Genomic DNA, 25,048 nt, shown 5'->3' with positions numbered 1-25,048 from the left:
CCTAGCTTCCTGCCTATATCCTACCAGGATACTAATAACTACTATGAGCAGATATAGATATTGCCTTGAGGCATACATTTGGAACTAGTTCTCTCCAGCAATAGCATAATTACACTTTCCATTTTTGGCAACATTGCATCAACCTTGTTCAATGGACGTGTGGAGGATGTGCATTGTACTCACATCTGATATTGAGGCACACTCGAGTTCTGGAGAGAGTCCAATTTGATGACATTAGATTGACCTCTGGTATTTGCAGATGATCTTCTCCCTTTGGCTTAATTGGACGGTTGTATCCAATGTGCACTGGAGTAGTTCTCTCACGGGGAAAGGATGTCCCAATCAAGAGGGGAGCAAGCAGCTGCTTCTGTGGAAGGGGTTCAGGGTCATTTTCACAAGTGAAAGTGAAGGGTGAGATTAGATATTGACTGTCAGACATTACATTGTACCCTGGTGATAAAAACAGTACATAACCACTACACTCTTTTTCTGACCCTAACCTGGTTGTGCACTCCTAGAGAAGTGAGGATGTGATTTCACATACAATGAAAATGGAATTAACGATTAAAGGATAGTTTCGCTTTTTTCTTTTTTTGTTTGTTTTTAATACTCACATGCCCATATACAGTATAATTGTCACCGTAATCCTCCTGTCCATACTGGCTGCAAAGCAATTTCAAAGTAAGATTCAGGACAAAGATGAATTGTAAGGTTTAGCTGAAGTTGATATGAGACTTCAGCAGTCTAAGTTTTACAAATCAAGTCGATATCTTTACAATCTTTTTTGTACCATCTATAACTATCTTTCTGCCGCGGCTCAGCAAAGACACACCTTCTCTGAAGACACAGTGGGAATGTCGCACTTAAAAGACTGGAAGATACAGGCTGATTTTGCTAGTTAAGACTGAAGCCTCATATTAGCTTGATGAGCAATGCATGTCAGTTTCATATTTATTCTTTTGGCCATTGAGGATTGACCTCATAAACAAACATTAAGACATAGCCAGTTGCGCGGACAAGCTGAGACAGTCAATCTATCTCAGATTAGCCTGACATACCGGATGTAAACTATTGGTATAAAGCCTGCCATTAGCTTTTTATTTCAGCCGGCATTCTCCTCCCTTTCCACTATCACCGCTATCTTTTTTGCACGGGCACTAGTGCAACAGCACTGGTGCAACAGCACTGGTGCAACAGCGCTGACACAACGCTGTGGAGACAAGTCTGGCAATACAAGACTATAGTCTCAGACTGGCATCGTCTGCACTGCTCTGCTTGCCCGGTTTTATTCTGGATAGCTTAATAAATGATAGGGACATTAATGAATGGATGGATTGGGGGAATAAAGTCTTCACAATCCAGACAGGAAGGAACATGCTGTCGATTGTTATCTTAAGTCATTAAGTAATTGTCATCATTCATTTCCATTGGGAAAAAAGAAGGGTTTGGTGGTAGCTTGCATTTTATTTGCTGGAATGATTTCAAACGTTACGGCACGTACATACAATAACACAACATACAATGCAATACACAATATAATGATCCTGCTATGAATAATGCCCATTTGAAGATTAAATCTGAAGATGTGTGTCGCAAATGTCTTTAACCCAACTAAATCGTACAAATCCTTTACAATGACAGTCCTGAAAATGATGCAGTTTATATTGATTACTTGCACTGCGCTTGTTGTGCATGTCATTCACGTACAGTAAGTTTAAGTTCAGTCTTATTTAACATTGTGATACTCTGCTGGTGGGAGGTATTCTGCCGCTTTTACAAACTCTTCCTCTCTTTTGTATATGTATGAGTATATTAGCATTGGTGTCTTTGCAGATTTAGACTTTCAGATGTGACCTTTGTTGTCTAAATGTCAGGGAGATTGGAGAGGGAACCCACAGAGGTAGGGCATGCTTATGTAATCTGCTCACTCTGCGTTTCACACACACACACAGAAAGAAAAAAAAGCTTGTTTGAGGACGGTTGTCATATCTCAACTGTGATGCCTCATACAGAAACTCACTGAAAGCCTGGCTTTCAGGGGCCATTGCTTTTATCAGCATGTATGTGCAGAAAGTGCCTTGGAAATTATTTATGGCTTTAAAAATACAGATATAGTGCATTCGTTTTATTCTTTCAAATTTATTCTCAGGCCTTTTGATCCATCCCGCAGCTTTCAGCTGAAAGTGAAGACAGAGTGCAGTTCGGAGAGGTTTTTGTGGCTGTGCATGTGTTGGATGGTTGACTGGCTGGCACTGAAGTGAACTGATTCTCCTGTATGAATTCATTCATGATCATGTTGTGCTCTCTTTATAATCTGCCAACAATGAGAGGCACAGGCACCAGGACAAGTGCTGCAGGCCAGGATGTGCTCTTGTGTAATAAAATGTTCACCTGTCACTGGGAACACAGAGGCCATAATAATGTTGCTCATCCCAATGGCAAACACGTGATTCATATGGGAGCTGGAGCCATTTTGTTCTGTCACTCACAACATTGAGCCTTAAAGGAATACTGCACCAAAAATGTATGTTTTGAATACCAAACGTTTAACCTCTTGAATGTTTGTAGGTACGCTTGGAAGTATTCGTAGCTTGCCCCTTTGTGGAAAACATCAGCTGTAGCCTGCAAAGAGTCACAGCTGATTCCAACACCTTTATGGCTAAATAAATTGTTTACAAATCCACAGAAATTTAGTCCAGCAAATCCCACTTCTCTGGTATCCATCCTTATGCTCAGTATGTTCCAAACAGTCATATTTTTGCCAAAAGATATCAACCCGCAACATAGTTTGTTTATATTGGCCCTGAGTGTATAAAGCTAACCAAGCTAGCAGAAAATGCAATGTGTTCTTTTGGCAGTGTTTCGGTGCAAATGTGACAGTTGGAATATATTGAGAGAGGATATTGAATGGCAGCTGCAAGAATGGTTTGAGCAGTTTCTACTGACATTTGATTCCCTTTCCCTGCCATGAAGCTGGATTGCCATTAAAATGTAATGTTAAATGCATAATTTTGAGCTGACTACAGCCCATGTCCTCTCTAACTTCAGTTCCTCCTGCTGGTAATTCCCTGTTACTGTGAGGGGACAAATGATCCATTCAAGAGAATAATTCAATTCTATTCAATTCTATTTTATTTACAGTGCCAACTCATAACAAAAGCTACTCAGGACACTTTACAGAGTAGGTATAGACCACACTCTATGACTTATATATGATTTACATAGACCCAACAATACCCCCCTTCGAGTACACAGTACACGAAAACCTTCCCTATAACAAGCAGGAACATCGGACAAACCCAGCTCTATGGAGGACGGACATCGGTCTTGACCGGTTGGGGAGGAAGAAAAGAGAGAAAAGACACACAGATGGACAGAGAAGGACAAAGATAGAGAGACACTTCCAGAGATGAAAGCAACCAAATAGTAACAGTAACTATAAAAATATCTATAGATAGATAGATAGATAGATAACTTTATTTATCCCCGAGGGGAAATTAGGTCAACGTAGCAGCGGTACAGAGCAATCAGAAGTACTAAAAATAAGATAAAATATAAAATACAAAATATGAACAACAATAAAATAGAATAAGATAGAAGTACAGTATCGCAGATAAAACACTATATTAAAATGTGCTATGTGGATTTTAATGTGCAAGTGAGATAAGGTGCATGTCAGTGCGGCAGCAGGTAGGAATGATTTCCTGTGCCGTTCCTTAAAGCAGCGGGGTTGAATGAGTCTGCTGCTGAAGCTGCTCTGAAGCTTGTCCAGGGTTTCATGGAGGGGATGGGAGACATTGTCCATGATCACCAGCAGTTTTGCTAGCATCCTGTGCTCCACAACCTCCTCCAGGGGGACAAGCTTAGAGCCAACAACAGACCCGGCCTTCTTTATTAGTTTATTCAGTGTGTATAGAAATGTGAATATGACTTATATGTTATGGCAGTGAATATGCAGTAGTAGAATAGTAGAAACAAGTATAGCTAAGGTGATAGAATATGACAATGGTAATAACAATTATAGTGGTAAATATGATCAATGATGAGTAGCGGTAATAACAGCTGCGAAACAGTGAGACATACCACTGATGGTGTTTTTATGGCTACAAATTTTATGCTTTATAAGACTCATGATAGTATACAGGTATATGAGTAATAGTAATAACAGCAGCAGGAAGCGTCATGCAGGACCAAGGCAGCAGGCACCACCACGACCTGCAAGACGACAAAGCACAAACAACTCCAGGGGAAGAAGTTGAATTAGTAACATGCATTGATGAGACATGAATGATACAGACAGAGAGGAGAGAAGGTCAGAGTATCACGAAAACTATTATTCCCCGGAAGACTAGGCCTATAGCAGTATAATTAAGCATAACAAAATCAGAATAATGTTTTCATACAGCTCATTTGTGACCTTTAAAATGATATTGGGCCAAAAGTATATTGGTTTTATGTTTTTTATATGTGTGACGCTCAGGAATTTGTTTCTGTTTTACAGCTGTTTCCTTTTAAAATATGCGTATGTCATATGTCTTTCTGGCCCGTGGCGTCACATGACTATCGCATTACTTTTCCTGGGGCCTTGGAAATGAGATTCACCATAAGTAGTGGGCATGTATGCAGTTAAGCGCCTTCACATCTGGAGGCTGCCACTGGGGAAAAAAACGGGATTTGATCTGTCCCTGACTCACCCATCCACACCGCTGGTTTGGACATTTCCCTACCTACATTTAATGTGAATAATTTCAAGGTTATGTGTGTTTGTGTGTCCTTGCATTAGCATACACAATTAAAATTATTATTAAAATGTAGCCACAAAATTCTTAGAATTAATTTGATCCAAGTATAATTTCTATATACAGTCCCCAGTTATTAAAATTAAATGTGAGCTTCAGTGATTTTACACAACATCAAGAACTGGAGGTCTGGAGGAGAATAATTCCCCCGATGATGATGATGACATGTTTTATACAAAGTCTGATGGGGGCAGTTTGAAAGATGTGAGTTTTTAGGTCTAATAAAAATACACTGTCAAATGACTTAATTATGTGTTTAAAAAACTACTACAAATAAGAAGACGGTACCAAACATTTTTCTCTCATGTCCAAATGTGCTCAACGAAATAGTAATCTCATCATTATGTGATATTTTAGCCTAAAGGTTCCATAAACGTATTAAAGGTGAGATCTGCATGTCTTTAAAAAAAAAAAGATTATTGTTTTGGCAGTTTTCAAGCCTTTATTATATAGGACAGACAGGAAATGGGTTAAGAGAGAGAGGGGGGAGAGATGCAGCAAAGGGCCGCAGGTCGAAGTCGAACCCACGGCCGCTGCCTCGAGGACCTTCTCACAGAGAAATACACACAGCCTGTATTCAGAAACATTCAAACGAGCCATCAGGACTTCTGTACAGTTGTGGTGTCACAACTCTTATATATATATATATATATATATATATATATATATATATATATATATATATAGCACAGAAAGTGCTGCTACGCTGTTGTTACATGCTGTGTCCCAAATCGCACTCTTCCACCCTCAAGAAAGCCAGTTGAGGGTGGAAATGCGCAAAGTTATTCTGACTTCTGAATGCAGATGGAAGGCCCCAGAACACTTAGTAGTATTAACCTGAAAACAAAGGTCCCCTTTAGTTTGATGTAGACTTGCAGAGAAAATGCATTTTTGATCATAGAGCTACTTTTGAACGCCCATGAATGGCACCTTTAAGTTGCTGCTCCTTGCATCAGTGATCTTTGCCTGGCAGACAAGTGGTAATACACGGTGTAAATGTGGCTGATTATCAGATCAACTGGGTATACTGTATCTGATTGATGCATGGCCAAAGACACATCGGCAGAAAAGGCTGACATTATGGCAATAACATTATAAGATGCTGATCACGTAAAGGAACGTGCAGCCATTATTTGACATTTAATCTCATTCCTCACGGGCTGTTAATGATAAATGATAAATCACCACTACCATGGCACGGTGATATTTTTAGATGGGGTGGGAGATGAATGAGGTTATGAGGATTCTGGCCTCTGTGGTCGATGTAGTGAGAGAGAGGCTGGCTGTGCCCCTCCCCCGACTGTAGGTGATGGCTGAAGCCGGTACAGTCTAGCAGCAGAGCGCTGATCAGTATTAATACAGGACCGCCTCTCAGCCTCACAGCCGTTCTCTCTGGTCCCCCACTCACCGGAAGGCAGCTCGGCAGCTGCGAACAGCCTGCGCACAGACTCTCTCTTGTTTGCTGTGAGAATCTATTGGCCTGAGAGTCGGTCGGTTTAGGGGAAGAGGCTAAACACCGGCAGGTGTTGACTAGCGGGGAGAAATCGCGGTGCAGACTGATGACGATGATGATGGTGAGGAATGATGCATCTCTTCCCGTGCCTTTATGAATTACATCGCGTATTGTGAAGAGGCTTAGGGACATCTTTTTTTTTTCTCTCCATTTCTTGCCAAACTGAGATGGTGGAATTCTCCGTGGCTTTGAGGCTACGTGTCTAGACCGGAGAGCTGAATTCCGCCCGTCCCTGAGAGCGCATCTCAGCATCGGCCCGCAGCGCTGCGCCATGGCCTTGGATGTCCAGACTTGCGCGGTGTTTACGGTGATCGCGGTTCTGGTGCTTGTGAACGTGCTGTTGATGTTCATCCTCGGTACTCGTTAATGGATCTGCGCTTGGGGCCCGGTTCGCAGCGCACCACGCTTTCACACAGGGGAGGAGAGAAAGGCAGTGCGCGTTGGTCGAGAGCGGGGACACCCGGCGCTCCATCACGGCTACGCGTTGAAATGAATGACGTTGGTACAACATAATGTTAATTTCTGTTACCCCCCCACCCCCCCAATCCTTCGTTATGTCTTGTGTCCTCTCACCGTTTGTGGTCGCTAGTGTTGTTTGGTGGTGGTCGTAGTTGTGCGGATACAGATCTGTGATGCTCTTACCTTGCTATGGTGACTGGAAATTCATATCCCCCCCACATATAAACATGTACCCCCACCCCCCACGTCGATCTCCCTCTCTCCTCCATGTTGTAATTTGTGGATAATGCGCATGGATTAATTTTATTCTATAATAATTCGCTTTTTGGACTGGATCCTATGGTCTTATTTTCAACAACAGCCCGCTGCTGCGTCAGGACTCGTTTTCCCATTGTGATCCACTGTAGCCACATCCACAATATGGCAGCTGATAGCTGAGCAGTGATCTCTCAACTGAAGCAAATGTGGTATTTGTAGCAAATAGAGGTGCAAGTGAGACGTTTGTGCTGCTGATCTTACACTCTAGAGGATCATTGTAATCTCATCTAAAAAGTAACCAATAGCAGGCAAGGCGAGGCCTAATGAAGGAGGGCCTCCATCACTCCAGGTTTCCCCCATTTTAGATGCAGCTAAACTCAGCTCCCATTTCATATCCCACAATATTGATATTTCTTCAGTTTGCAACATTTCAATGTGGCACCTATTTCTGCAGACTTAATGTTATTACACTTGGGAACTAAATAGTGACTCAAAAAATGTATCTGCATATTTCTTATGGATGAAATGTCCTCCAAGTTTAAAGGCATGTCAGATAGAGTCTTTTTCCCTACATGCAATGGCATAATCTAATAAAGGATTGGAGGTAGGTGTCATGAATGTTGAATGAATGTCAGAAATAGATATGCTAAAAGCCTGTCCCAGAGCCGTCTGAGAGAGATGTTAGGCTGGTTAGGTTTTTTGAAGATACTGTATGTGCTCCATCACTCAAGGCTGAGTGCCCTGTGTTTTTTTTTGTGTGTGTGTGTGTGTCTAGTTAAGTGATAAATGTTGTACTGTAGGTGTAGAAAGAAGTGATTGGTGGCCATGTGTTATGAAGACGGATACCTCCATCACATGCTGTGGCATGTGGGCTGGTGTTTTCATCACTGTAGTACAAGGCATCCTCCGTATCGGGGACCCCCACAGGACTGTAAACATAGCATCCTAATACTGTACACTGCAGTGGTTATGGCTTACGGGACGAGCAGCGATACTACGTATAGATGTGTTCACATGTTAAGTTGCATGTATGTGTGTGTGAGAGATGTGAGTCTGCGTGGGTGTTATCCGTAGTTCCTCTTTGAATCTGCGTCGTGCACATGTCCCAGGTGACTACACATTTGTAATCCCTCCAGGGCAGGTACCTTCTAATAGAGTACTGTTAAATGCTGTGCAGTCAGAAGTGTCAATGTGTGGATGGTGTGCGCAAGCGAGACAACAGTGTATGTGAGGATGTGAGTGTATTTCTCACCGGTTTTAGGCAGAGCATCTTTGATTGGCTCCTAGACTCAGGGTATAAGTGTATTACATAACAGGGTTGGCAGACACAGGGAGGACGGACCGCGAGACTCACTCAGTGCGTCGGAAAGAGAAGCCTCTTTCTGGAATACGGCACATTGTTACTCAACATCGCAGGCACAGCACTTGCGGAGGACCATCAACTCGACCACTTCCAAGAGAGATTTAATTATCATGACTGTATGAACGGACTTCTCCATGCATACACTCTCTGAACAGTTTCATGCCACAAACATGGTAAGGCTGGCCAAGGACGTGTGTGTGTGTGTGTGTGTGTGCGTGCGTGCACGCTCAGGGATGATGTAGGTGCTTTAGTGCAGATGTGCTATGGCTAGAGATAGAGGAGGATGTTGGAATGCAGTGGAGCTGCCAGTGCAGTGAATGCTGATGTGTTGTGCTGCAAAGATGATACAAGCAAGTGAATCGGCTTCCTATTCTCCCATATTCCCTTGTCAGTCTCCATGTCTGTGCTGCAACATGGAACAGAAAGTAGTGTCATATATATAAATATAATTATATATATATATATATATATATATATATATATATATATATATATATATGTATATATATATATATGCATGTATTGGGATAGATTTCTCTGCATTCATTTGCATTGACCCAAATACAGGTTTTGCGGTTTTGCGGCTGTTTCGCCCTCTGATCTTTGATGTTGTAACTGCAGTGTAACCATAATGATGACATAGGTCATTACAGCTGGTAAACACACAGGTAATGATGAGTACTGTGGCAAGACTTCTCTTTGTTTGTGTGTGTTTACTGTATGCTGTTTGAGCAAGCTAGGTATGAGGTTGTGCTAAAACAGGAATTGGGGAGATTGATTATGTAATGCTTTTTAATTTATTCAGACATGTAGAAGGAAAAAGGATGCAATGTATTGGAGAGGGCAGTGCTGATATCGTTAGGGAGATGGAGGGATGAGGGGAAGGAGAGAGAGAGGAACATTGGCTATGAATGGATCTCTATCTCTCCCTCACTCTTTCCCGTCTGTCTGTTGGCTATAATGCTATAATACAGCAGATTGATGGGGACTGGAAAGATTGTGCTTGGAGTGAAAGGGGCTGAAAATGGAGTGGTTCCTGGAGGGGGCGGGCGGCGGGCGGCGGACATCACAGTTAAGGAGCTAGCTTAACCTCAGTGCTAAGGCTCATCTGCAGGCAGAGGTCCTCCTGAAGTCAGATGGTGGCGGTCAAGTAGAGTTGATTTGGCTTCCCCTAACTATTCCTTTGTTGTTGTTTTCTTTCCTTTTTTTTCTATTCAATTGCATAATACATGTTTCAATCAAATTCTCTTTCCTAAATCAATAATGATTTTTCAAATCTTTTTAAGTACTATTCATGGGTCCTGTTTCCATGGCAGCGTGACACATGTTTTTGCGGTAATCCTCCTCTCTTCCTGTAGTGAAGAGCTTTGAGATATAGGCTGGATCTATTGTTACCCCAGCTCCTAGCCCTATGTGATAACCAATTCTCAATGACATCTTTGATGTAAAAGCTGCATGCAGAGGCCCACACTATGTACCTTTGCATTTTACGTTGACATGGAAATTATGATGTTTCTGGACTCTCTAATCTGATGTCATTTTGTCATTTTTATCTTTAATTACAGAGTGAGATAGCAGTTACTCAATGGTAACTGTCTGGTTACATAGACACACACACACACACACACACACACACACACACATACACACATACACACATAAATTTGGAAATCCTCTGGTGCATCCTGAAGTGTCCTTGCCTCATCTCATCGTCTTGTTATTACCAGTGAAGCATCCTCATCTGTCACCATGACGACGGCTGTTCTTTCCCTTCCAGGCATGGACGTCCCTCCCTATGTTCACTCCTCTGCCCTGATAGGCTTATATTCCTTGTAGCTGTCTCAGTAAACCATCAGGGAAGTGGACTTGTCTACAGGTTGAAGGGGCCACGTAGCTGCTAAGTCTGAGAGCTTAGATCGTCGGGGGGTGTTCGTTTAAATACAAACAAACAAACATACACCCACAATCTGCAGTTTCCTCATGAACCTTCCTACAAACACACTACATCAGCACAACGGTGGAATAGCATATTTATGCTGGAGTGATAAGGTGCATTCTAAAAGGTTTTCCCATGCAGGTATTTCATTTTATAAGATGCGGTCTTTAATGATGGAAGGATAAAACCTTTATAAGCTCCATTAAGAAAGTAACAGAAGCTTGATATTAATATGCAGAAGCTTTAATACAAGTAACGAATTAATTGAATGTCCATCCATTTGACATCCCTGTCTCCGAGCCTTTGATAACTCCTTACCTAGAGCCTTAGCAGCTCCTGTCAGGCTTGGTTAGCGCCGGCTGCTCTGCCCACAGCCCCAGGGACTGGATGCATGGTTATGTCCAGACTGGAGAATGCTGATGATCACTACTTTGGAGAGAACAATTGGAACAAACAGTTGGAGCTGTGCCACAGATGCATACAGAGGTTTAATGTAAAGTTTGGCTGCACGTGGATGTTTGAGCACATCCCAAGGCAACAAAGCTAAGTCCTCAGTGTGATGGATGGTGAGGTTGTTTGGTAGATTCATGATGTCTGACTCAGGTCCTTCTCAGGAACATTGTCCACTGTCTCTTGTCCTTTAATGAGAACAACCTTTAGCCTCTCCGAATCCCCTAAAGAATACTGATCACCCGGCAGGCTTCCATGCTGTTACCCACAAAGCCCAAGGCGTTCTCACAATAATATTTTGCTTAAGTACATGCGCACAGCTGTACAACTTATTTCCAGTGCTGTATAATGTCCACATTATTTTTTCATGATGCCAAAATAAATAGAAAAGATTTGATGAGTCATCCTACCACATTTCGTCAAAGACCGTTCTGCTGATAAAATAACAAGGCCTGGTGACAACATGAAGGAAGGGAGATTGTCCCTTCACATTTGTTTGCTCCTCAGCATTTATATTACATTAACACATGTAATTATTCTAATGTCATAATGGGCCAATTACCATCCCTGCGTGGAGACTGATGTTGTGCTTCTGAACAGTGTGTTGTATCTCCACTAAAGACTCTGCCTTGTTTTGTGTTGTCATATGTTGTTGTGTTGTATTGTGGTCTGTGTCGGCTATTGTGTTGTTCTATTTGCAATCCCTAAGCTATCAGTGGGCCCTGGCTTTGAGGGTGTGTACTGTATTTGCATCCATTAGTAATCTGAGTGGGTTTAACAGCAAGGATTCAAACAAACGGAGGCCAAAATGAGGCTGATTACTGAATTACAATCACTTTCAGATTTGATTTATATGCTGTTTTCTGAATCCATATTTTTTTTGCTCAGTGTCTGCAGTGCTCTTGATACTGTTTTCAGTGGTGTCACCACAACAGTGGCTTCACGTTATGAGAATAGAGCATAAAATATTGTCTTTCCCTCTGATTTCTCTAGTTGATAAGTGGAGGTTCAATCGTCAACGCTGAGGCGGTATGGGACCATGTGACCATGGCGGACCGGGAACTGGCGTTTAAGGCCGGTGACGTCATCAAGGTGCTGGACGCCTCCAACAAGGACTGGTGGTGGGGCCAGATTGATGAGGAGGAAGGATGGTTCCCTGCCAGCTTTGTACGGGTGAGTTAGCTGTAGCCATGGCTGGCCATGGACCATAGACACAACACACACCCACACATTTACAGAAATGAAGGCACAAGAACATATGCACGCAAGATGATGAATACACAGAGGAAGGTGCGCAAGTATTTAGTCATATACACAAAAAAACATGCACAAAACACACACACACTCTCACACACACACACATTGATATGCTTGCTCCACACACAGATACACACTGTTGAATAATGCTTTATTTTGATAACACATAACACACAAGAGATCAGAGAATAACTAGCTAAGAGCCTTTATCAGGTGTTCAGGGACAATAAAACAAAGATGCTGATGAGACTCTTTTTTTAGTTTGGCATAAACATCAACTTCCTACCCTTGAAGTCCAATTAAATTAACCATGTTCTAACTTTACATTGTGATTACATAATGTCACCCATATCTGAGCTCAACTAACTCCAACACGAAGGTTTTATGCAGCTACTTCATGTTGTTTCCACCCTTTTTTACTTAACGTCTTGAAATAATTAGCATCTTTGTTGTAGGTAGAGGCTTCACACAGCAAAGCACCCCTCCCTCCCGCCCCCCTCTCCTCAAACACTCCTCATGGCCATTCCCACCTGTACACCCTTCCATATTCACTCCTGAGAGGGCAGGGCAGACAGGCTGACTGACTGTCAACCAAAAAGTATCTTTCTGTTCTGTCATTCTCTCTCTCCAAGGTGGAACCCCACCCTCCTCAGCCCCAAACAAAACAGGTTTTCTATATCAACCCCATAGCAACTCCACGGTTCCAAAACACCACGTCAAAGGTGCGTTTTCCCAGCTTCATCTACCCATCCAGCCTGCCCGCCCACCCGTCCGCTCCAGTCTGTCCACGCAGCGTTCCCTCGACATTATCAAACATTAACGTTCCCATGACGTTACACATCATTCTCAAGGGGGTCGATAGAGAGGCAGAACTGATGAGTCAAAAGTAAAGTAATGTTAAATGTCTTCTTCACCGCCTGCACTTCAATTCTACAAAAGTGTTCATAAAGAACTTTGGGATCATTATTCCTGTTAATGTTCATTTCTATTTTAAATATTGATTCTTTTTCCAGAATTCTATTTACTATTGACTCTGACTATTTCTCAGTCTTACAGTAATGCTGCGCTCCTAGTTCTCGTCTACAGTCAGTGCTCTACCACCCGTCACTCTGCTTGTCTGTGGCGCTGCATTTCTCATCTTGTGTTTGGCATTCTACCCGTCGGTTCTTTGATGTTCTCTTGGCAAACTGTGTGTCATCAGGTGTTGGCTGCTGGACATCTGACACTACGCACACTTGGCCCTTTCTATGAGCGAGTCAAATACACTGTGTGTGGTTCTGTGCGTGTGTGTTGGTGAGTGTGTGCATGTGTGAGGAAATTGTGAGGTTGTGTGTGAGTGTATGCATGCATATGTGCAGGAGAGAGTCACACACAGGGCCGAGGTTGGGCATAGAATATCCTCTGGGCACCAGTCTCAGAAAGAGGCTTATTTTAAACTTTGGAGTGTTTGGCAGTTTGTCCCTCATGTTTCTGACATGCTGGACCAACAGTCCTACTCACTGTCCAAACTACCAGAGACCCTCTAAATGAAGCTCTGTGTGTGTGAGATGTGTGTTAATGTATGTGCTGTGTGTGCTGTGTGCATTCATGCTCATGAGGAGTGAGTATTACCGCAAAGAATTTGTGATATGAAAACTTAAATGTATCTGTTTACTAATACTTTTTCATCAGATGTATACACTTGTCCTCAACTGACTTAACTGAGCACATTTCTTATTCAACTGTGTGTGTATGTGTGTGTGTGTGTGTCTGTGTGTCTGTGTGTATATGCGTCTGTGTGTCTGTGTGTTTGTTTGCACTCAGCTTTGGGTGAACCAGGAGGATGGGGGAGCGGAGCCAGCAGAGGGGACCAGCGAGGTGCAGAACGGGCACCTTGACCCAACCAATGACTGCCTGTGTCTGGGCTCGCCCCTCCAGAACCGAGACCAGATGAGAGCCAATGTCATCAATGAGATCATGAGCACAGAGAGACACTACATCAAACACCTTAAGGACATCTGTGAGGTACTTAACAAGTGCACACATCTATTTACACACACATACACTGCTGTTCCAGGGCACGCTTTAATACCAGAGAGGCGACAGGAAAGAAACTAAATTAACTGTGTATGTGTATGAGAAGAAGAAGCAGCCCTTTTGATGCTACACAAGGGTCTTGTATGAATTCTTAACACTCCCACATTCACACTTTTATTCAAGGCATATTTATTCTGTTGTTTTCAAAACAGTCCAAATATTATTATTATTTTTTTTTTAGATATGAGGACACAATTTGTAAACAGTGGTAGCAGCCACACTTGGAGCGAGCTAGTCCATATTAAATTTGGCAATATATTATGATTCATGCCGAAGTGACAGGCTGGAATTCACACCTAATAAAAATAAATTAGTCTTGTCATTTGTTAAATTTTTAGCATGGCAAGCCTTTCAGAACGACTCAAAACATGACTGGCCGTATTCAGACGTTCTACGGTGCATGGTCAAAAGTGTATGGTGTATTTAGGGCATGTCCAACTCCACATATTCTGGGAGCAAAGTAAGGCGCAAGAGGCAAAGGGTTTGTATATAGTCTCTCAAACATACGTGTGTTCTGGGCGTTACATGAATGAAACCAATCAGAATGTCATCTCACATTCCCTTTAAATACCAGGTGCGCCTGCAGCTGGCGCATTTCTATTTTAAAAAAAGAGAAGCAAGCATTTTTCTGCTGAGGAAACACACCTGCTTGTGCGTCCTCTGTCCCATCAACAACTCGTTTGACTGCATATGAGCAAATGCACCAATAGCCTGTTTAACTGAGGAGTACGAGAAGCGCTGCTGTGCGTCCCTTTGTGTTTAACAAGCATGTTGCTCTGAAATCATCCGACTGACACCCACCCAAATTCATTTTTTTCAGTACACTTCTACCAGTCCCTTTAGGCTAGTGCTTTTTTTAAAGTATGGATTGTATTAAGTATTTTCCTAAATGATTAGAGAGGCTAATTTCTCATTAATTCTGTATTATTTTACCCGCCATGTATATGTTTGAATAATGCAACCAAGTCCCTGACTTTTGACCAGGTTATTGTTGGTCAACTGTGCAATTGTTTTCTGCTGCCTCATTTTAAGGCCAACAGCCATGAATGCACGGATGGGCACAAGTACATTTGCTACTTACACAACGTAGGCGCTGAGCGTGAAAATGACAGCTGCATTGCTGTGAAACTATCATTGACTTTTGCACCATACCAGGTGAAAGACAGCCCGACAGGGCCAAACTCAAATCTGAATTGGAGGCTTTTTTGGGAGGGGGTCTTAAAGAGTGTATTAGACAGAAGGTGAATACAGGTATATTCAGACAGACAGGATGAGAATCATAATGTGAATATTTAAGCATGTAAACATGTTCTATTAGAAACACAAAATACAAGTATTAACCTGAAAATTAACATACAATGGGACCTTTAACATTTCCAATTGTTTTTATTTATATTTATGATCGAAAACAAGACAAAACAGTTAAAACCAATGACTGTTTCGTATCTGTCTGTTAACAAGATTGCAGTAACAATAGTAATTACTTTATGTTGTACTCTGTGATATTTTCATCTAGTTAATTGTCTTTTAAGTTCATATCTATCAAAGAGTAAGTTAAAACAATGGTGATTGATCATATGACCCACTAATGAAGGCACACTTGCCTTTTTGCCGAGTATTCCACTCTCTGTGTCTGTGGCGACATTCCCTCGCAAGATGTAAATAGGCTGCCATGTTAGTGACGCTGCTGACAGAGGTTGGTCTGGAAGGTGGTTGGTGGAGCTTGTCACTAACGTTTATGCTGTATTTTATTGTTATTGGAAATCGGGAACTTCCAAGTACAGAGTCTTGTACTAAGGGCAGAAGTGTGTGTGTGTGTGTGTGTGTGTGTGTGTGTGTGTGTGTGTGTGTGTGTGTGCGCGTGTGTGTGTGTGTGTGTGTGTGTGTGTGTGTGTGTGTGTGTGTGTGTGTGTGTGTGTGTGTGTGTGTGTGTGTGTGTGTGTGTGTGTGTGGATTTAAGTGGAAAACATATGGGGGATGGACTGGAAGTAAAGAGGTGAATGTGTTTGATTGAAGTTTACAAAAGTCAACACACAGGGGACTGTGAACAGGCTCACCTGCAGTTACATCTTACTGCCAAAGAGGCCGCTAGAAACAAGTTATCTCAAATCCTATGGAGTACAACTTTAAGTACAGGAAGGTACAGTAGTCCATTGCCACCAGTTGGAGAAATTCACAAAAATGAATTAATACTTAACTCTGTTTTGTATGTAAAGCAGTTATCACAGCTATTGCATAAGTGCTAGGTTCATACAGGTCAGATTGGAATACAGAACAAAACACCTGCATCAGGACAAGGGTGGGCAAGATTTTTTTCTGCTTATCTAATCATCTTCCCTTAATCCTCTTTATACCCTTGCTCTGTATTCCAGGTGAAGCGTTATGTTTAAAAATAGATGCAATAGAGCGTACATTTCACCTCCACACTTCTTGCCTGTGGGAAAACCCAGCATCCGACTTACTATAAGCCAGTCAAAGGTGAAAATGATACTTTGTCATAACTACTGTCAAACAAAGGTGAAAGAAAGTCAATTGGAGTAAAATTAAAACTCAAAACTGATATTTTCTGGTTCTTAATGGAACACTCTATAGCAGTGCTAGTCACAAAGGGGACTATCAAAGGAGAAGCTTCCTATTTGTTTTAATTTTTCCCAATTGATTATTTCTGAAAGACATATAAAACTTTCAACAAATCAATGATACACCTTTTTGTAACTAAGCTTTAATTTTGTCATTATTATTTGCATTCAACTTGACCATAAGATAGAAAACAAAAATGCTTAGAATGAGTATTTCATAAACAGAGAGAATTCTGGGTGGTGGAGTGTGAAATAAAAAGAAAACCTACCTTTTACAGCAAATCTTTTCCCAAAGTGCTGAAGCTTGAGGGCATTTAATTAACCACGAGAATTGGACTGACAAATTGGGGCCACAGTTTGACCTACACAAGATAGTTTTTGACTCTGCAGAAGCTTCAGAGTCATAGTTCGTTTTGATTCAAATGAATTATATTTAAGGAATGATTTCACATGTTTATGATAGAAAAAGAACCAAAATAGCGATGAGATGCAACAAGCTATGGTCTACATTGTATTTTTTGGTGGCAGTTTAATGACTGAGCCTTGACCCCATGCCATAATTCAGGACGTGGAACTGAAATTGTTCTGTCTTTGAAAGCCTCACAGTAGTTTAATATTATTGCAGGGCTACCTGCGCCAGTGCAGGAAGCGTGTGGACATGTTCAATGATGACCAGCTGAAGGTCATCTTTGGGAACATCGAGGACATCTACCGCTTCCAGATGGGCTTTGTTAGAGACTTGGAGAAACAGTACAATACAGAGGACCCCCACCTCTCTGAAATCGGACCATGCTTTTTAGAACATGTGAGTTCAAATTATGTTTTCTTCAGTCTTTTCCTTTTTTCAACAAACTTTGATAAATATTTGTTTGGAAAACCTTGCACGCGCTGTCCAGTTGAGAACGGCCATAATTGCTAATAATTTTGTTGGTCCTGTTATCTTAAATTCTGAAATTAATTATCCCGTTATCTTGAGATAACAGTTAAGTAATGCTGATAATTTAGTCGGTTTATCTCAAGATAATGAGATAATTAAGTCATGATCTTGGGAAAACGGCTCTCAGAAAAACTGAGCTGCTCTTCGGTACATGTTGGCACTCTTCGCCCCGGCATGTTTTATTGAAATGAGGATCTGTTACATGTTTCCCTCTCTCATCATGTCTCTTTCTCGCTACTTTATCCTACAGCAAGATGGTTTTTGGATCTATTCAGAATACTGTAATAACCACTTGGATGCCTGTATGGAGCTGAGCAAACTGATGAGGGATGGCAGGTACCAGCACTTCTTCGAGGCCTGTCGCCTTCTCCAACAAATGATTGACATTGCCATAGACGGCTTCTTGCTCACCCCTGTCCAGAAAATCTGCAAATATCCGCTCCAGTTGGCTGAACTTCTCAAATACACTGCGCAGGAGCACAGGTACTGTACCCACTGGCCAAGGTCATATTTTATCTGCTGAATGTATTTGCTTTTTTATGGTTATTCATTTGTTCCCGAAAATAAAAGGAGCCATTACCGATGCATCATGCAGATGTTCCAGATGTACTGTGTTGCCAGTGTTGGGTTTATTCTACTGAAGATGTGATCATCAATGCCTGAACTAAAACAAAGGGGAAATGTATACTGCAGTTCATAATCATGTTAAATAATTTTTATTTCAATACATGGTCATGGGACCATGGCATAGAACTCTGGATATAAATAGAGTACAGATTAAATATGAATCTGGACTTTTGCTGGCACAGGCATCAACAATCCCCACACACTGCATGCACAGCACAGAAGCACATTGCACAATGTAAACATTTGCAGAAATGCAAGCATCCAGATGTGCAAACTCATGCGTGCAAACCCACAGAAACATGGTGTGAGTGATTCAGCGTGTCTCAGCCAGCTCCAGGTCATTCACAAACCACGCGTTCTCAGCCAGAGAGGGACAAGTGCCAGCTCTGCCAGCTCTGCCTGCCAGATCACAGTGTTTGACTGTTAGGAGCTGTAGAGAATCTGCCAGATATAGGCCTGCTCTCTGTTACACATACACACACAACACTGTCACACGCACGTATTATCTTCCAAAGTGAGGATTGGATCCGTTGCACATCTAAGCCAGAGGGATAAATCCAGCTCAGTTAGCATCGACGCAGTCAGAGTTAACTGTGGATAGAGAAAGGGGCTGATTAGAATTAAATAGCAGTGTGTTATTCTGAATGTATTCCAGCAGACTTACTGCTGCCACTTGAGTTTATAACCTTTACTCCAGTCCTTTAATAGGCTACTCAGTATCATTCACTAGTGCAACATTACATGTCTTTTTTTATGGGTGGCCAATCTCCAAGAGCTATAAATTTTCCTTTTAACACCCCAAGAGTAATTATGTATACACTGTGTCCATAGTGATTATCGATACGTGGCAGCAGCTCTGGCAGTAATGCGGAACGTCACTCAGCAGATCAACGAGAGGAAGAGGAGACTGGAGAACATCGACAAGATCGCCCAGTGGCAAGCCTCTGTTCTGGACTGGGAGGTATGTTTCACTAAATGGAGTTACAACCTCAAGTTTATTTTAGGGTTTGTCTGATGATCGGTCCTTACCAACAGAAGTTCCCGAATCTCGTCGTCTCTCCAGTTAGGAATTTGTGATGTTGTGAATCATTCTTCGAGGTTTTGTTTTGCTCCGCTGTACGCCCCATTCAACTCTGATAATAGAGCAGAGAATGAGCAGCTACATTAATTTCAATTCAATTTTATTTATAGTGCCAAATCATAACAAAAGTTATCTCAGGACACTTTACAGACTAGGTAAAGACCACACCCACGAGCCCACTCGGAGATTGCCCCGTCATCGTACTAGGGAGTTGGCAGGGTAAAAAGCGTTTAAAGTCAGGTCCGAGTGAATTTGCGTTCACACATACAGTCCTGCCAGTTCATGTCTAGATAATTTCAGGTTTGCATTGCATGTTTAAAAGGAGCATATGTGTACAATAGGTGGAGTTGCACCAATTACATAGTTCCATCTATGAGTATCCTCTGAATTGTGTGTGCGTGTGTGTGTGTGTGTGTGTGTGTGTGTGTGTGTGTCCAGGGGGATGATATCCTGGACAGGAGCTCGGAGCTCATCTACACTGGGGAGTTGTCATGGATCTATCAGCCGTATGGACGCAGCCAACAGCGAGTCTTCTTCCTCTTTGATCACCAGCTGGTTCTCTGTAAGAAGGTAGGCTCTCTTGCTCTCTCTCTCTCTCTATGTTCACTTTCTTCCTTCTTTTTTTGGAGGGCTTTTCGGCTGAAAACAAGCTCATGAGCTAAAACGCTCCCTCAGTCTGTGTTCTTGCAGTTGTGTGTCACACGGCTGTTGACTGAGACGCTTGAAGACAATGACAAACTTCTTCAACCTTACTCGAGAGCTGCAGATAAATTACATAATACCTGAGACTCACCAGCCCTCAGTGAAGATGCGTACGAATCCTCAGCACCTTTCATAAAATGGAGCTTTGGCAGTTTGGGCTCTAATGCACCGAGGCTGTGCTCTCCTGTCAGAAGGATGTTCACGCTCGGCTAGACACAACAATACATGAACACAGAGACACAGACACAAATGCACACAGTTTCTTTTGCACACAAGCACGCAGAGGCTGGAGAACTGCATCATCACACGTACACACACACGTGTACGGAGGAGCAATCATTTCGTTATTACACAAACTTAACAAAGACATAGAAACATTGCATCTTTCTGTTTTTTTCTATCCTCCCCTCTGTCCTCATCCTCCCTCCGCCTATCTTTGTTGAACGTCTCTTACATCAGAAATGAACTCCAGTATTTCTGTCCATCACCTTGTCTGTTAGCTATTGTGGTGCACAAAATAAAATTTTGCTCCAATATATAAGCTAATGAAACGGTCCTAGTCTTTGCTCGACACATCCTTCTCCAGCATCCTCAGTTCAACATGTGTTATGGCAGCCCTCAGGGTGTGTTAGTAACACACGCATGTAGCCTTCCATATGTTCCGCTCATCTCTTCCTTATCAGCACAAGGATGCCGATTTGACTCTACACGCTTATAAAAAGATGCCAGTTCTTTTTTTTTGTACCTTCGTTGACCTTATCGTGTGACTATTTGGTCCTAAGGCCGTAGTTACCATGAAGATTTTTGTGGCCGTCTAATTCCTGAGAATTTACATAGGTTAAGATAACCTGTTGTTGATGAACTGTTGTAGAACTGGAGTAACTACATTTTTCTAATAATTAATGAATTGTGAGGATTTGCTTCTTTTTTGCTTATGTGATAGTAAACTGAATATCTTTGGATTTTTGACTGTTCGTCAGACGAAACGGTCAGTCGGGAAACGTCACCTCTGGTTTAAGAAAACTGCAATGAGACATTTGGAGGTGTCAGCTACATAACTTATGTTTGAATGAAGCATTTTTCACTATTTTCTGATATTTTTTAAAAACATATTCATCAATTCATCAGAAATATAACTTGATATATCTATGATGTAAATTATTGCTAGATGATGACCTGTACTTGTGGAGTCTAAAAATATAAAATAAATATTCATAGTTTTGTATATTCAGTATAGGTATTTTCATATCACAATAACGATGCATATCACAATATAGCATGTGTTCTTAAAATTCAATAAGTAAATAGTCTATATGAACCTATTTTTGTGTGTGAATTAAATACTTACAATTGAAATTTGAATTAATTAATTTTAATATTTCCTAATTTTATTGAAAACCCAAACTAAACGTGGAAGGGTCAGGATTTAAAGCATCATCCAAATGAAATATATATATATAGACGACAGACTTTTTTATATTGTGTTGGCAATTTATCTGATACACTGAGGCACTTCTTTTTTTCTCTATAGTACACTGTATTTACTGTCTACCATTGTATTTGAGTGCCTGAATCCTGAGAGTGTCCTTTATATAGTGTCCAATAAAACTACTTTCATAAGAGGTGTGGTTTTGACAATGAAAGTGACCTCAGAATTCTACAATGGAGCGAAAAACTAAATAAATAAGTTAAGTGTCCACGGTATGTAGACCAATTTCTGCTCACGATCCCACAATGCAATGCTTCATATTTTATAGATGTGAAAATGACTGTTGTCAGTGATGTTAAAATTGATGATGATGGTAAGTAGGTGGACAGAATATAGAAGCACTTGATCAGCAGACATTTTATTTGAAACTATTATGGAGATATGTGTAGGATATTTTCTGACCAAGCAATTAATTGAGAAAATAATAATGATGATGATAATCATTGGTTGCAGCCCCACCGTGCAATGCTGCAAAATCACAAACAAGAGATGGGATTTATTGCAGTTTGGGGGTGCATTAAATTCTAGTGATGTACCTTATGAACTAGAGGAAGTAAATTGCCATTTTTTAAAAAGTACTTTCGACCTTTTGTGATATCAGGTGTCGAGCATATTTGAAATTTGGCATTCTGCGATGTGTGTGGGAGGTGTTTTGTATGTTTAGGCAGCAGATGGAAAGGGTTGCATGAGGCAGACTCTCAGGATACCAAGGGTAGAATGCTTGTTGACACCTCTAAGGTTCAGCGCACACACACATGCACACATTAACAGACGTCCTCCCCTCCTCCTCTTCCACCAGGATCTGATACGCCGGGACATCCTGTACTACAAGGGCCGCATCGACATGGATCGTTATGAGGTGCGGGACGCCATAGACGGCCGTGACGACGACTTCAACGTCAGCGTGAAGAATGCCTTCAAATTGTGTAACAAAGACAGCGAGGAGATCCACATCTTCCTGGCCAAGAAGCCAGAGGAGAAGATCCGCTGGCTCAGGGCTTTCCACGAGGAAAGGAAGATGGTGCAGGAGGATGAGAAAATCGGTTAGTCACACATCTCCCTGCACCTCCCTGATCAGAAAGCATTCGTTTCATTCACAATAGGCAAAGGAGTTTCAGTTACATGTTGTATTTGCTGCAGCACACTACAGGGTGACAAAAAATGAATTACCTTTGTGATGTACGCAACATTAAACCCATATATAGTTCAAAGACAAATACTTCATAGCTAGTCACGGTAAAAAGGCAGCTTGAGTGGCATAATACGTCCTTTTTTCACACGTGCATTACAGCCCTCGTGAGGAGCATTTTGAAAAAAATACATTATTGTTTGTTTTAGGTTTTGAGATCTCTGAGTACCAGAAGCGGCAGGCAGCCATGACAGTGAGAAAGGTGACCAAACAGAAAGGTGAGGCAACAAGAAGATATCAGGTGATTTCCCTTTTTCTTTTCCTCGCTGGTGTGCTCTGTCTTCTCATCGCTGTTTACTCTTTACTCCTTAACCTGCTCTCTTTTTGTTTTTTTACTTTCTACACCGTTCAAACACGCCTACTTTGTTTATGAATGGACCTAGACTATCTGTGTATTGAGTAAGCTAGAAAAGTCACCGTGGATTCATGTCTTCTCGCTGTATTGCTTTCAATATTTTTGCTTTGAGTTAAATGTCTGTCGGCAAGTACACGAAGATGAATTGATATGAGTTGTAAAGCAGCTGTTAAGCATCAATGAAAAGACAGAGGGCTGTTTGCATGAAGTACTGAGTTTAAAGGGTGAGACCGGTGTTCATGACATGTGGGTCCTGTGTCACGCTTGTCTCGAACAAATTTCACACCTCCAACAACTGTTTGCATTTTTTCTTTTTCTGAGTTAGTGTGGATGTTGGTGCTTATCGCTAGAGTCTGACAGATGTGGGATTTTTTCTCTGATATCAATTTTCGAGGGGCTGATTTAGTTTATAGTTTAGTTTGTAGTTAAATAGACATTTTCTATGTAAACTGTGCACCAGTTTTGTACTGAAAGGTTTTAAACCAATAACTTTATTAAAGAATATTTATTATTATTATATATTGTACATACAATATATTACATTTCCAATTCTAGAAAGAACACTAAAATATAAAAAAAATAAACAAATATCTTAATAAACATTATGTTCAGTACAAACATTTTTATATTTATATTTTATATATCTTCGTTCTTCTATTGGACTTTGTTCTTCTAATGGACTACGTGAGCAAAAATACATCTGCTCACGTCTGTGAAATCATGGGTTTTATGATGTTCTTCGCATTGAACTGTGTGGTAAAGTTCTATTATTAAATGATATTTCCTGAGGTCTTTCAGATAACATTTTTGTTAATGTGCCTGTTTTTTTTCACAATATCGATTCCACTGAAATATGGTAAATGATCGTATTGAATTATGGCCCAGCCCTACTTATCACTTACATTTACATCCAGATTATCAAAGTGTATGCTGAACAAAACTTTTTTTTTGATTGGTAGTGTTTCATAGTTGATGTTTTATTACTACATCTAAATGACTGAACAAGGAGCCTTTACCTTACATTATGTATTTTAGCACAATCGGACACCTTGAAGTCAGGAGAAACATCAGGGTAATCGTGTTTTTTTGAGTCAAAAGCTCTCTTCAAAAAACAGAACATGTCAGAACATGGTAAAATCCAACAGCTACCGTATTTTTCGGATTAAAAGTCGCTCCGAAGTATAACTCTCACTAGCCGAAAATGTAAAATAAAGAAGGAAAGAAACATATATAAGTCGCACTAGAGTATAAGTCGCATTTTTTGGGGAAATTTATTTGATAAAATCCAACACCAAGAATAGACATTTCATCTTAAAAGGCAATTTAAAATAAAAATAGAATAGAGAACAACAGGCTGAATCAGTCTACGTTATATGACGCATAGACAACGAACTGAGAACGTGCCTGGTATGTTAACGTAACATATTACGGTAAGAGTCATTCACATAACTATAACATATAGAACATATCATACGTTTACCAAACAATCTGTTACTCCTAATCACTAAATCCAATGAACTCTTCTTCCTCTGTGTCACTTCTGAACAACTCTGCCAACTCCAAGTAGCAGGTAGCATCTTTTTTTTTACAATGCACTTCTGTCCCGCCCAGACGAATTTTGATTGGTTGACGTGTGTGTGTGACGATTGCTGATATACGCCTAGTCTCTTACGTGACTGACATAAATAATAGCCCGGGCTATTATTTGATATTTTACGGTAATTAGGTAATAATTTCACACATAAGTCGCTCCAGAGTATAAGTCGCACCCCCGGCCGAACTATGAAAAAAACTGTGACTTATAATCCGAAAAATACGGTACTTACTATCTCGGAAACAGAAAAACATGTCAAGCAAGTTATTCAAGATGCTAGTTCCTCACAAAGCATCAGACAGAGGACCCACATGTCCAAAAGTGCTGCTGTCACCCTTTACGATTTAGCCTTTTTAGTGCTAGGCTAGATGTTTGTACATTTAC

General features: G+C 41.1%; 1 protein-coding gene across 4 annotated transcripts in view; it reads left to right on the top strand.

The window, feature by feature from the left end:
• The window catches only part of LOC310948318 (rho guanine nucleotide exchange factor 9), a 42,334-nt gene that overhangs the window by 11,521 nt on the left and 5,765 nt on the right, over positions 1–25,048 (top strand). For 2 of the 4 annotated variants that reach the window (XM_083915410.1, XM_083915407.1), the window contains 9 exons: positions 11,772–11,951; positions 12,668–12,757; positions 13,839–14,039; positions 17,316–17,495; positions 17,878–18,110; positions 19,086–19,215; positions 19,774–19,905; positions 22,326–22,569; positions 22,865–22,933. In XM_083915410.1, the coding sequence (XP_083771536.1) occupies positions 11,772–11,951; positions 12,668–12,757; positions 13,839–14,039; positions 17,316–17,495; positions 17,878–18,110; positions 19,086–19,215; positions 19,774–19,905; positions 22,326–22,569; positions 22,865–22,933 (1,459 nt within the window). Of the gene's footprint in view, positions 1–11,771; positions 11,952–12,667; positions 12,758–13,838; positions 14,040–17,315; positions 17,496–17,877; positions 18,111–19,085; positions 19,216–19,773; positions 19,906–22,325; positions 22,570–22,864; positions 22,957–25,048 lie in introns of all 4 variants that reach the window. The other 2 variants (XM_083915409.1, XM_083915408.1) reach the window with 2 other exon arrangements.

This window comes from Echiichthys vipera (assembly GCF_963691815.1).
Source record: "Echiichthys vipera genome assembly, chromosome: 6".
In the NCBI taxonomy this organism is placed as follows: Eukaryota; Metazoa; Chordata; class Actinopteri; order Perciformes; family Trachinidae; genus Echiichthys; species Echiichthys vipera.
This window is presented reverse-complemented; position numbering and strand designations above follow the sequence as displayed.